The 14,726-nt window shown below is 47.2% G+C and overlaps 1 protein-coding gene across 1 annotated transcript in view; it reads left to right on the forward strand.

Annotated features, from left to right (window-relative positions):
- Nucleotides 1-14,726, forward strand: part of grm7 (glutamate metabotropic receptor 7) — a 168,379-nt gene that overhangs the window by 112,881 nt on the left and 40,772 nt on the right. The window contains exon 5 of the mRNA XM_085353623.1: nucleotides 6,294-6,431. Within this exon, the coding sequence (XP_085209749.1) occupies nucleotides 6,294-6,431 (138 nt within the window). The remainder of the gene's footprint in view (nucleotides 1-6,293; nucleotides 6,432-14,726) is intronic.

The following is a 14,726-nucleotide window of genomic DNA, read 5'->3' on the forward strand; positions in this document are numbered from 1 at the left end:
GCCTCCGTGTCTGTTTCCTGGACTCCTCAGTCAGCGGGATGCTCTGTGGCAGCCCGTCACAGCCCATTCCTGCGGCTTTGCTCGCAGACGAAACACTAATCTGACAAACGGCAAAGAGATGGGAGGAGGAGACGTTTAGCCGCTGACACTGATCAGGCTAAGCATCCTTTCTCCTGCTTCACACCAACGTTCGTCTCCAGTCTCTCCACCCACCACACCACCCGCCTGCTGCATTTAGAGAAAATATCCACCTTTTGAATGAACGTTATTATCTGTGTTGCACATGGATATGCATGTGCTAAGACATGCATTATTGCAAATGCTCGTCTGGATGCTGCTCATCATGATTTCGTCCCACCAACACTGAAATGAAAGTCAGTTCAGCTGCTACTTTGTTTTACTGGATCTGATGGGAAACACTGGAGCAGCGGTCAGCAGCTTCCCACCGAGGATGTGGAAACCAGGCCGTGTCTCGCAGTCAGGCTGTAATTGTCCCAACCCACAAATCCACCTGCTTCATGGAGGATTTGGTGGATGGAGCCTCTTGTTGTTGAAAGCAGCTCCACTGACGCCTGCAGTCAGTCTGGTTGTGCCGTGTGCTCTGCCCTCCACCTCTCACGCCGCTGCTTTCCTTTCACATTAAGGATTAGTCTCATCTTAAATAAGGGCATTAAACTACTTTTTCCAATTGTTTTTCCCACTCGAGGCGCGGCTAAGTAAGGGCGCTAATTGTCATTTCTCTGTTGCCCCGGCAGCGGTTTTGGCTGCGACTCAAGCCGCTGGCACCCTGTTTTCATTTAGGCCATTAGAGCTGGAGCTGTGGCCCCACGTGGCCTCGGCTTGTTTGTCTTCTTTGTGCTTTCTGGATGATTTTGTGCACTAACAGCACACTTGTTGTTGTTCGTGTGAGATTACAGAAGACTGAGCCCAGAGAAGAAATGCACGCTGCTGCAGGGAGGCGTGCGCATCAGCACCGAGCCTCTGCGGAGCACCAAATACTACAAATACCACACGCTGACGTCGTTTAACCAGACACACAAAGACGAAGATGTTTCAGCTGAGAGAATTTTGTGAGCTGACAGCGAGCCCGGAGGACACAGCGTCAGAATCCCAGCTCCTGATTGGTCAGTGAGCTTGGGCTCAGAGGCGGGGTTGGAACTTCCTGTTCTGTGTGTTTTTCTGAATATGGATTTATGGATTTTTACTTCTCTGCATCCCTTTATCGTCTCAGAGTTTCTTCCCTCTGGCTTCACTTCCTGTTTTATTGTGAAGTTTAGCTCTTTGTGTGATTGTTTTTCTCTGGTTTTGCGTCTTGCGGTGTTATTGTGCTGCCCTCAGCAGCGTCTGACAGGCGCCATTAACTGCTGTGTTTGTAGTTATTGTCTCAGGTCCTTCGGCCTTCATCGTTTGGGGGGTCTGGCTTGTTTCCCAGCATCCGTCTTCCCTCCTGTTAGATGCCGTTGAATCCTGACACGTGTCTAACTCCCCCACAGGACCTGGTTTCCTTGCAGCGTCGTGGCTCCGCTGCAGAGACTTCTCTGAGTTTTCTGATCTTTTTCTTTCTTCATGCGTCAGGTTTTGGTTCTCTTTTCAGGCCTTGATCCAAACTCCAAAATCTGCGTATTTGAGGTTAAAAGCAAATAATTTCAAATGTCATCTCTACTTAATTATGAAGTCAGTGTTAGTCTGTATTGGTTTCTGCTTTGCTTTTATGTCCCTGTTTTATTTTGAAGGTTACTTCCTGTGTGGAGTTCTGTTTGAGTTCGTCCTCTCTTGCTCTTTGATTGACTTCTCCGTAGCTTTGTCTTCCTGTGTCTCAGCCCTCGTTTCTTTTCACACCTGATCAGCTTCTTTAGTTTCAGTCTGAACTTTCCCCATAAAGACGACGTTTCGTGACCTCGCTGTACCCAGTGAAGCTCCTCAGCATGTAACAAGGACGCGGTTCGATGGCCGTTACGATAGTTTCTGGGTTGTTCCGACCGGGTGTCCACAGACCGCCTGCCTGGAGTATGACAGAAGCCTCTCAGTTCAGACCTCCTGGTCGGATGTCGAGGGTTAAAGCGTTCACGTCTTTGCTCCTGCACAAGAAATACATGCTCGGAAAATTTTCATAAAGCGGCGTCGGCATCCATCAGTGTGTGAGGAAGAAAGGAAGCTGGACGGGTTAAAGAGGAAGCGCAGCAGAAAACACAGACTGCAGTTCACACACGGCGAGTGCGTGACGTTCAATATTCATGGAAACTGATCCAAATGACCACAGACTGTAGATAAAAAATGGCAGGAACCAGCCTGCTGACTAAGTAACATCCAGAATACAAAGATGCACCTGTCCATGGTCCGAGATCAGCAGCAGGCTCCGCCTCCTGGAGTGACACCGTCTGAGCCGCACGCACACGCTGATGGCCGCCTCGTGTGGTTTTACCTACGAGAGGACAGGTGTGACACACCGAAGTGTTCAGGCCGACGGGGTTCCTGCTCATCCTTGTGCCTCGTGGCAGGTGAGCGCACTGGAGGAGTCAGAGGGCGTGGTTAAAAAGCTGTTTTATTTGTGTGGCAGAGAGTGAGCGTGTGCAGTGGACACAGTCCGGCTCGATGTTGTCCAATCGATGGCTCCGCAGCAGCGAGTCAGACTCCCTCCTGGCTCTCCTGCATGTGCTGTTGCTACGTGACGCCTGAGAGGAAGCGCAGCAGCGCAGGACTGTCAGCAACAGTGATCCCGTTATAAGCGGCGTAGTTGAGCGTCTCGTTTAAACACGAAGCAGCGCTGAAACACCAAAGCTGCAGTTCCTCTAATGTCCACTAGGGCTCAGGAAGTCTCACCTGACTCACCTTTTAGGTGAGCTGCAGGTTTTGGAGCTTGGTTTTTCAGATCCGAGAGTTTTGCTGCTGCTTTACCTGCACAGGTGCCTTTAGCCTGAACGTGACTCGGTCGTACCAGGAGAAGACGTCCAGGTCGGGTAACAAACACCCGCGTGTCTGCTGCAGGCTGCTTCACATCGTTTGATAAAATTATCCAAAAAGTCCAAAACTCAGGAAAGAAACGCTGACCTGGAGCTGTTTACCGAGTGCGCGGCACAAATGAGCTCCTGCAGTTTCTCATACATTTAAATGAGCTTCAGCCGGACCCCTGTGTGCAGCAGCGCCCCCTGGTGTGTGGAGACCACCGCCTGCAGCATGCATACAGGCTGCTCATTAACCCGCTCTCAGGCCCGTGCTGGAGAACTGCTGAGCAAACTGATGTTAAAATATGGCATAAATGTGCATGTGTTAGCCGCTCGCTGCACTCCTCGCTCTTTCCGGTTTCCAGAAACAAACTCCCAGAAAACATCTGCCCGACCTGCCGAGCACACGAGGCAGACGTGGCGAGGGAGAAAGTCTGAGTCTAATGATGCGTTTGAGGGAGCATTTATCTGATTTTTCCTTGATTTCATAAGCGCCGCATCAGCGTCTCTGTTACAGCGACGTGTGTTTGAGGGTCTGAGTGCTGCTTTGTTTCGATGTCAAAAACAAAACGAGCCATAAAAAAGGAAAAAGCAGCGTGACTCAGTCACGCCAGCGACTGTAAATCGGTGGGATGACGCGTCACGCGGCCGGACACGCCGTACATCGAGCTGTCAGTGAAGTCTGTGACCCAGAAAATCTGAACAAGAGCAACAACAACAAATCTCTGAAGCGTCTCCCCGTGTGTCCGACACAGCGGTGCTGCTGTCAGACTGACGGACTGAAGCAAAATCAGGCGAATTCTCAGGCAGCTTCTGTTAACATCTCTCCTCTCACCAGTAAATCCCGCCTCCAGCATCTCCTCATTTCCTGTTTTGCTTCTCAGTTTCTTATTTGAAGCACAAACTTCTGAATCCTTTCTGTTTACATTCATTATTCATCGTTTCAACAATGGAAAAGCAGACTTCTTGAAATAGACGGCACAGCTGTCCCTCTGCAGCTCGCAGAGACTCCAAGTGCCTGTCAGTCAGATACCCTGAGAGTCGCCATCACGGCTGTCCTACTTTGAGCTTCCAGGCTCAAAGCTTCAGTCGCAGCGAGGAGAAAATCCTCCATCCGTCACAGTGTGCAGACGCAGGACTTCAAGTGATTTCACTGACTGATGCTGGACGTCTGCAGAGCTGCAGAGAGCGCGTCCACATCCAGGCCCACGGGAGAAAAACTCGCTTTCCTGGACGCTCTGTGCAGGCACGCTCGTGTTCGGCGACCCCTAGTGGCCAAAAATATGAAACCAAAACGTACAACTGATCCCAGAGAGCCGAGCTCCGATCACCTGGCTCAGGTGTGTTTACTTTCGTTATCTGCCGAAACAGTCACATGATGTGTGAAACCACGAACTGCTGCAGTCATGCAGAAACGAGCAGGCATGGGGACGGTATGGCGCAGATACAGTGTCACGGTGCATTCACACCGAACGCGACCAGAGCGTCAGGTTTACATGTCAATGGAGGAGCGCGACGAAGCGAAACCTCAGAAGCAGATCTGCGTCGCGAAAACGCTTTTCTGCCTGATCCGCGCGACCAAGTAGCGCGACTGACACGTTTGAAGCGCGAAGTAAAATACGCGCTGCAGTTTTTGTGTTGCATTTTGTGCATTTGCGCTTATCGCGTCTACCGCTCGAGTTGGAAAAATCTGAACTCCCAGCACCAAGTCACACCACAACAACCAATCAGGAGCCTGGTGACGTGATGCTCTGACCTAGGTCAAAGGGGCGGGTCCAGCCAAAGCCCTTCATTCTAGCAGTCAGTAGTTTTCTGACGAGGCAGCAGCAGAAACAATGTTTCTCCTCCTCCCTGAGGCTCTTCCACTGTAAGCCTCTGTAAATACTTATGTTTTATATATTTATGTTTAATGTTTTCATTTTAATATTATTTCAAATACATCTTTGTAATGACTAATGTGTAAGTCTGATTCTGATTGTGTCAGGATGGCCTCACAGACCTGCAGAGGTCACGACCCTAATCCCAGGCTGTCAGGAATTATTACAATGAATGCGTCACCTGCCAAGGACGTCTGAGCGGTATGGGTGACGGACGGCGAGCGCGGAGTGAAGGCGGCTCTTATGGGAAGCAGGAGATGATTAAGTGCACTTCTTTAGATAAAGGACTCGTCTCCTTATGACTCCGTTTCCGGTGATTGTCGGGCTGTGAGCGGTGGAGACAAAGCCACCAGCAGAGAGACGAATGAAATCTGACTCCACTGGTCTGCAGACGTTTTACCCCGTTGCATATCTTAGTGTTAGCATGCATGCGTCACAGGAAACGCCAGCTTGTCTGCAAACACGCAGCAGCTGTTCACTCAGTCGAGGAACTAAAAACACGGGTGCTAAAAAAAGCTTTGCCTTCAAAGTAAGTGTTGCACCTTTTGAAATGTATTGTTGAAGCATCGATGAACAGCTTTTACTTTGAAGGTGCCTGTGTATGCGTTATCCCGTTTCTCCTCCGCTTGGCTCACGGCTAGCGATGGTTAGCGACATGTCGCCGCCTTCGGTGCACGTGGTCAGTGCCACGCCCTCTCAGCCTCCAGGAGCGTGGAGTGCACTCCGCACCTGCCCACGTTGTGTTGTTGTGTGTTGTTGTGGCGCGCTCTCATCGGAAGAATTCCAGCAGCAGATGCACGAACAGGTCGCACGCATGGATGATAAACGTGCTGCCAGCTTCCTGTCACAGCACCTGTTGTGATGTCAGGTGGTTGTTATTCGGATTATTTTGTCAGTATATGAATAAAATTCTGTTTTTGACCCGTTTCTTGTTTTTCAGTGATAATCTCTTAATTTGCTTATGCGATTAGAAACCTACGCACCACCCTCCTCGGCTCTCGGGGCCTTTGTGATTTGTGCAAAGGTTACACGGTTGGAGCTATTTCTGGTGATCCGCAGCTCCGTTTCTATTCATCCCGGTGGAATTCCCTTTCCTGCCAGGAATGTTATTACCATATGTGAGGGTTTTGTTGTTGCTGCGGTCTTGGCGTGTGTTCGGGCAGCGTTACACAACGTTGTGAGCTCTTTAAACTGGCTACATTAGCTCCATTCTGAGCTGTCGAGTTGTTCCTGTTGTTTTCTTCGACAGCAGCAGAATGAAGTGTTTCCTGAAGAACTCCCCTCTGACAGCACTTTAGATGGATTACATAAAGGCCTGATTAAAATGCAGCACAGATGAGCAGATAAACACTCACATACATTAGGAAACACGTCCTGTTTGCTTTGAGTCTTCGTGCTCGAGTGCTCCGGGCTGTCGCCGCCTAATGAATCAACCTCTGTTTTGTTTTCCGACCTGCTGCCGGATGTCTTTCAGGGTTCGATGCCTACTTCACTTCGCGGACTCTGGAGAACAACAGGAGGAACGTGTGGTTTGCCGAGTACTGGGAGGAGAACTTCAACTGCAAACTGATGAGCTCCTCCAAGAAGGACGAGAGCAGCAGGAAGTGCACAGGTGAGCGCTGGCGCCGTTTGTTTACTGCAGGTGTGTGTGGATACAGAATAAAGGAAGCCACGCCCACCCGGGACAGGTGGAGAGCAGCGAGTCTCCATTACTCGTTTGTTTGTTGGAGGCTCCATTTTCACTTCTTCTGTGCGACAGCAGGTCTGGACCCTCATCCGTCACCGCACGGTCACAGATGCTGGGTTTAGCTACCCGCTGATTTTTATTTCTAACGCCGTGTACAATTGTTGTGAAAATGTCTCGGGAGGGTTCGGAGACTCGCCCACTCGTTTTACAAAGCTCCCACGTGGGGTTGATCCCACCACGTGTCTGATTTTAGAACAGAAAGCACGACTAATGAAGCAGATCTGAGAGTTACTCCTCGTTTTGCGTTCCGGCTTTGGGTGGAAGAACTGAAGCAGAGCGCTGGCTGATGGTGAGAGCTTCGAGGTAAAGCTGGAGAATCAGCCTCACGCAGCAGATCGTCAGAGTATCCGAGTCATTCACGGGACAGACAGCGAACGTTCCTGGGTTTGTGTTATTTTCCACAGATCTGATTGGTCAGTAGGTGGTTATTTCGTAGCTGGCAATCTCTGGAAGGTTAGGTCATGCTTGTTTTGGAACGTTAAAGCCGGCGTTCCCACGGCGTTCCCACGGCGTACGGGGCACCGGAATGCTGCTGAGTCTGGTTCTGTGGTCAGACCTGTAAGCCTCCTGCTCTTGTTCCACTGGTTGTGTTTCATTGAGCAGTGTGTTTGTGACACTCATGCTTGATTTCTTTAATCGGCTTCTTTTAATCTGTGATGATTTTTAAGGTCATATGTGATGTGATGAACTTGACATCCAGGTAAACGTCTCGCCGAATCTGTGTTTGACGCAGAAATGAAAACACAACAAACACATCGAGCCGTCACGACTACAGCCGCCACTCTGACCCACGCCGCTCCGTCATAACCAGCTCTGACACTTTCAGCTCCTCCTGCAGATCATTCAGGAAACGGCAGGTTTAAAAACGCTTTCCCTCGTCCTGCGCGACTCTGAGAGCGACGGTCCGTCTACATGTCTAAACACAGACGTCAGAGGGAACCGCAGCAGTAAAGTGCTACAGCACAGCCTCTCACACCTGTGCAGGTCCTGGTGCAAACACACTGTAGTCTAATGAAGCTTGGAGCATGTGCACGCACACATTTATACGTGTGAGGGTGTTGGAATAAGGATGGATGGTGACTGCAGGAGGACCTGGCACTATATACATGTAGCACATAGATTTGGATAATTCAAGTAAACAGTATGTAGGGCTCACTGTGGCCCAGGTGAGGTGGCGGCGTGAGGGATCGGCGTGGCGCTCTGTGGAGACGTGGTTGTGGCGTACATGAAGGTAAAGGTGTGCAGAGATCAGAGAGCCGGGGCGATGCGGTAGATGAAAGCAGGAGTAAGACGAGTGAAGAGACCCACCGACATCAAGGCTAACGCTGCGTACCTCGGGAACCGCCTGGGCGTGTCTCGCTACTGGGCCGTGCCGTGATTGGACTCCTTAATCTGATGAACTCTGTCGCTCATCGACTCGTAGCTTTTCTCTGGGGAAGCTTTGCTGCGTCTGCAATGCTAACCAGCACCTCAGGAGCCGCTCTGGACCACGATCGATAACGCCTCGCCGACAGTGACCCGGTATGATGGTGCGAGCAGGCCCTGAACGCTAATGAACCCGTTCTATTAGGCGTATTGATCGCAGCCTCGGGAGAACACATTATCTTGTCTGACTTACTTTTCTTCCCCTCTCCGCCTCGTTGCGTTCCTGTTTCATTTCCCGCTCTGCTCGGCTGATATTTAAAGAACTACACAAACACTCACAGACGAACGTTCACTTAATCTGCTGCTCGCCGCCACACTGACTGTCACACGCGCTCGGATCAGCTCCAGAACCGAACCTCCGCTCGCAGGCGGGGACCGCCTCCCGGCCGAGACCGTCCACTCCTGTCACATGACTCCGACAGGAACACTACACCAACACGGGAGCGTCACTTCCTGTATGTGACCACGTCAGAGAGGACGAGCTGCTGGTGTGTGTGAGTCTGTCTGTGTGTGAGTCTGTGTGTGTGTGTGTGTGTGTGTGTGTCTGTGTCTGTGTGTGTGTGTGTGTGAGTTCTCGTCCAGAGCAGCTTTGCATGACTCACAGCTGGAAATAATCCTTCTTTATGTGACACTGACCCCCGATGCAGCTCCTCACTTCTTCCTCTGTCTGAAACGAGCTGTTTTAGCTCCACCCCCTTTAGTTTGGCTGCTCCTCCAAACTGCAGGTATCCTGTCGTTAAGTCTGACATCACTAGCCGTGTCTGGACCTAAGCTCCGCTGCAGGTCCATATATCAAACGATCACTATGGCATTACTGAGAGTTGAAAAACTGTCTAAAGTCTTTCATCTTTAATAAAATGATCAGCGTTCTGCTCTACCAGGTGTAACAATTGAGTTTAACATCCAGGCATCCATGAAAACGGAATTTATGACATTTAACGGAGTTAGAAGTTAGCAGGGAGTTAGCTCGCTAGCTTCTATCTAAATACAATATAGCATGTCCTGACTGCGGGGTTTTGGAAACAAATTAAAACGTACAGCTCTGTTATCACTTCCAGCATAAATGAAGACAGAAAACTAAACAGCAGTGACGTTTGTAGGGTTACTGAAGTTTGGCTAGCTGCTATATAATGATGTGCTACGTGACCGCTAGCGACACAGCTATGTTAGCATAATATAAACAAGCTAACTTTTTTTCCACTCGATAAAAGTTAACATGAGTGTTCTCGGTGGTCAGGAACAAATGTAATCGCATGGCAGGATGCTGTAAAAGGACCAAACTTCAGCCAGGAGAACAACTGAGATAATCCTTCCACAATACGAGGTTAGTCATTCATATACTGCTGCATGGGCTGGGCTGTAGTTACATCCTAAGGTTTTAAAAACTGAGCTTAAATAAATGATTAGCGGTAATAAAAGCCGAGGGAGGTCAACAGTGATCACTGACTGTTTTAGGAGCTTTTTGAGATTAAATAGAAGAAAATACAAAACATTAAACATGTTAACAACACAAAAGCCATATTAAACGCAGACTACTTTAGACCTGGAAGTAGGATTCGTCACGTCATCACTGAACAACCGGATTGAGAGCATGTGGGTGGGGCTTCTGTCAGGCAGCAGCTCAGTTTAGAGTTTTGAAGCGTTGACATGAGCGTGTTCGGTCGATGCCGTGGTGAATTGACCTTATGTACATATTTGGACGAGAGGGCGGAGCAATAATTAAACCCAGCACTGTAAGATGTATGAAACCGGAATTAGCTGATGACCTCAATGTTTTTTTTGCGCGTTTCGAGGTGCCTGCTGTGGCGGCAATTCAGAGCTCTGCACCCGCTCCCGCTGCTGAACCAGCACCACTGATACTCTCTGAGCATGAGGTGAGGAAAACTCTGAGGGCAACAAACTGCAGGAAGGCAGCGGGACCAGATAGCATACCGGGACGTATGAGTATGTGCAGATCAGCTGACCACAGTTTTCACCAGCATCTTCAATGCCTCTCTGGCCCAGCAGGTAGTCCCCACCTGCTTTAAAACATCAGTGATTGTTCCGATCCCGAAGAACACTCGCCCAGCCAGCCTAAATGATTATCGCCCAGTAGCCCTAACATCTGTAGTGATGAAGTGTTTTGAGAGGCTCATGAAACCCTTCATCAGTTCCTTCCTCCCTCCTGACTTCGACTCACTGCAGTTTGCATATCGGACAAATAGATCTATCGGAGACGCTGTAGCACAGGTCCTGCATACCACACTGAGCCATCTAGATGAGGGATGTGGAAATTATGTGAGAATGCTGTTCATAGATTACAGCTCAGCTTTCAACACCATAGTGCCCCACACCCTCTCGGGTAAGCTCCAAGATCTGGGATTTAGTACATCTTTGTGCAGGTGGATTTATAGCTTCCTGACCGCGAGGCCACAGTCAGTGAGAATAGGGGATGTGTACTCCCATACACTCTCACTGAACATAGGGGCTCCCCAGGGATGTGTACTGAGCCCCCTTCTCTACTCCCTTTACACCGCGGACTGCACGGCCAGACACCCCACTAATTCCATTGTGAAGTTTGCTGACGACACAGTGGTGGTGGGACTCATCTCCAGGAATGACGAGAGGGCCTACCGAAGTGAGGTGGATGGACTAGCAAAGTGGTGTGAGGCAAATCACCTCTCCTTGAACATCAGCAAAACAAAGGAGATGGTGATCGACTTTAGAAGACAGAGAGGAGAGAAAACTCACACCCCAATTCAGATCAATGGAACCCCTGTGGAGAGAGTCTCCAACTTCAAATACCTCGGTGTCCACATCAACGAGGACCTCACTTGGAGCACACATACGGAATTCCTTGTTAGTAAAGGCAGACAGCGCCTCTATCACCTGAGGCGTCTAAAGAGGTTTAAGATCTCCAAGAATATACAGAGGAGATTCTACACTGGTGTCATTGAGAGCATTTTGTGCAACAACATCATGGTGTGGTACGGGAACTGCACAGTACAGCAACAGAAAGCCCTGCAGAGGGTTGTGCGCACAGCTGAACGCACTATGGGAACACCTTTACCAGCACTGCAGGACATCTACGCTGAAAGGTGCAGATCCCGGGCCATCAGGATCACTAGGGACTCCAGCCATCCCGCCCATAAACTGTTCAGGCTGCTGAGGTCAGGGAAACGCCTCTGTAGCCTGAAAACAAGAACAGAAAGGTTCAGGAGGAGTTTCTACCCACAAACAGTGAGACTCCTCAACCAAAAACGCAAACCGGATAATATGCTGGACAATCTCACACATAGTACATAATTCGCACTTTACTTTCTTCTTTCCTGAACCTTATCTTATCTTATCATATTATATACATTTGTACTTATGTAAATATGTATATTTTTATAGTTTTTTAAATCATTACAGTTTAGGTAAAAGTTTTTCTAGTATGTTTCTCACAGTCGGGGGGAGTATTTTTTAGCCAGGAAAAACATTTCACTGTATGTTGTACTAGCTATAACTACATGTGACAAATAAATAAATAAAGAATAAAGTTATCAGCTGATGCTTGGATATTCATCCATCAGCATCCACAGACTGTATGAGAGCATCACACAGGAGCTGATTAGCGCTCATGCCGGTCGTCCTGCTGCCACACGCAGCAGCAGGTTTCCTCACTTTACAGTCAGACGTTTGTCACACCGACGGCGTTTATGGCCTCGATGTCGGCGGGGAGGAAATGAGTCATGAGAGGATACTTTGTGCCGTTTAATTTGTTCATCTTGGCAGCTGTTGGAGATTAAGAGGTCAAATTTACGGAGCGGGATTCCAGGAATCCAGGACAAACATGGCGGTGCTCCAGGTTATAGTCTGCACCCATCAGATCCACGGAGACCTGAATCTGTTGTAAATGAAGTTTTCCATCATTTCCTCGTCAGCTTTAATTATTTGATCTCAGAGCAAAAGTCGAAGTTCTGATCATTTTGACTTTTTACCTTCATGTTGTAGAATTAAACATTCGACTTAAATTTTTATTTATCTCGTTTCTTTACTCTCATTTAAAATGTGTTTATTTATTTTTTTCATTTTTATTGTCCATAAGTTTTTTGCTGTATTACAAAATGAAGTTTTAATAATTCACTTTGGTAATGAATCATGTTGACTCTTTTGTCTTTTTAACTTGCATGCAGTCGTTTTATGTCCCACATTAAATAAATCAAGTTTATTACAGCACGAGAAAAACATTAAAGTCTGAAGTTATTGTGTAAAAAAACTCAGTCCTCTATTTTTCCTCTTTCATAAAAATGGATTTTTTACTAAAAATTGAATAATTTTTTCTCCTCATAACTTTCCAGCAAATATAAGAATTATTGAGGTTTTTTTATCAAGAGGAAATTTAATCTTGGAGGTTTTTCCTCATTTATTTATTTAGAAACAGGATATTTTCACCCATAATTTTAAACTGTGTGTTGCTTTATTATGTTATAAATATTGCAGTGAGATACAGAAGCTGAGCTGAGCTGCAGAAGCGCTCATTAACTGTGAAATCTCTCCTTTAAAACAGTTCCTTTAATGACACATTTGGCTGTTTTCTTCTTTCACTGATGTCTTCTTAAAACTGAGATGATGCACACCAGGACGCTTCCTCCCGGGAACCAGTTTTTTTAAGTGCCTCCAAACATGGTGTTGCTACCACAACTAGGGCAATTATTTGTGTTATTAACCCACTTACTCAAACTGCAGGGAGGCGAATTACAGAGCGTGAAAATGAATGTGACATCTGCTTCATATGATTTCATCCTGAGGTCACAGAGCTCCTTTGGATGAGGAGGATTCTTCTCTTGTAGAAATGACTACAGTCCGACTTTAGATCACAACTCAGCTGTGCTGCTTTTAGTACAGGCAGTGAGAAACGAACACAGACGCTGGACTTTCCCACTTTCACTACAGACAGTGAACTAACCACTGACTGGACTTTCCCCTGTTACAGATGTTTGGTTTTGTCAGGCATCAGTTCAGGGTGCAGGTGCATCATGGGTACTGTAGGCGCCTCTCTGGCTCTGATTTTCTTCTTTGAATGGTTTTTGGGGTGAAATGTGGAGCCTGTCGTATGTTTTGGCGTCGCTCTTGTCCCGGACAGCTCCTGAATGGCTCTCTCTCATTAACAGCCTCCGTGTTGTGATGTGTTCAGGGTCTCCTGCGGCAGGTGGTTGAAGGCTAACGGCCCGGGGTGAGGACAGCTGCAGGATAACATTGTGCCGGCGGTGCCTCTGAAGGCTGCCGTGCAGATAAGATTGTGCCAGCAGCTCCGGGGTGTGAGGTGGTCCAGAGAGGGACTCCTGTTTATGAGATAACATTGAGCTCGGCTCCCTTTGCCTCTGGCAGATAAATATGGAGGTTTGGAGAGGCGGGGCCTCGGGAGGGTTTAAGAGCAGAGATAGGACGACGCCGTCAGTCTCTGCCTGTGACCACATTATCTGGAAGCCGTGCTATTCGCTGCCGTACGTCTGCCTTCTGGCCATCCTGGGCCTCGCCACCTCTTCCTGAACAGCACAAAGACAGAAGTACAAACTAGAGATGGCACGATACCACTTTTTTATGTCCGATACCGATACCGATATCATAAATTTGGATATCTGCCGATACCGATATGAATCCGATATAGTGTTTTTTAATCAATAAAACTGTTTTTTTAAATATCTTGCTGCATTTTGTATAAGTTCATACTCAAGTTTAAAACAACAACTACACTAAAGCTATTCTGTTATACCTGTATGCAAAAAAAAATATTTCATAGTTCAGCAATACTGATCAATGTAATAAACTTAAACCTGCACCATCCTCCCTATTCTGGTATTTTAAAGAGTACTTAGCATAAATATTAAGCAACCTAACTAATAGGGTTCCAACTCCCAGCAACAACAAAAATAAATAAATAAAAAATAGGGAACCACCCCTCACGTGCCACCTCATGATGCTTAATCAACGTAATCAACCTTAATTTGACACAGTGTGGGGAAAAAAATGCACAGAAATCAATTATTTTTCAAGAAATATTAAATAGATTCAACATCTTTCTTCAACAAAATTGCAGACTGCACAGATGGTACCTTCCCAAAGGAAAAAGTACTATAGCTTACTAGGGTATATATATTAGACTTAATAGTTACTATATACAGTAATACAGTAAAAGGATGCTGGGCATCCTCTGCACACGGCCATTAACAACCAGAAGAGTCTGTTCAGTGACAGGTTGCTTCTCCCCAAGACAAGAACCAACAGACTTAAAAACTCCTTTGTCCCACACGCCATCAGACTGTTTAACTCCTCTCTGGAGGGGAGAGGGAGGGGAAACAGGAGGACAAAGGAGGGGGGAACAACTAAGCTGTAGTGCCTCTTCACCTCACTGTGCAATACCTTTTGTGCAATACTTTTTGTAAATAGTCAACAGTGCAATAGACTCAATACTTGAAATGTGCAATTCACTTGTATTTTTATTTTTTATTCCTATTTATTCTATTTATCCCCTTCGTATATTTTATTTATATTGTCTCTGTATTTATATATATGTGTGTGTGTGTGTGTGTGTGTGTGTGTGTGTGTGTGTGTGTGTGTATATATATATATATATAATATTCTGTAACTGTAACTTCGGTCGTTGCTGTGCTTTTTTGGAAATCGAATTTCCCAGAGGAACCCACCCGAGGGATTAATAAAGTTCTATCTTATCTTAATTGTATTCATTTTACATCAAATTAAAACTTTGGG

This window comes from Diplotaxodon limnothrissa, linkage group LG5, assembly GCF_057381915.1.
Source record: "Diplotaxodon limnothrissa isolate DT_005_m linkage group LG5, D_limnothrissa_male_GT1.1, whole genome shotgun sequence".
In the NCBI taxonomy this organism is placed as follows: domain Eukaryota; kingdom Metazoa; phylum Chordata; class Actinopteri; order Cichliformes; family Cichlidae; genus Diplotaxodon; species Diplotaxodon limnothrissa.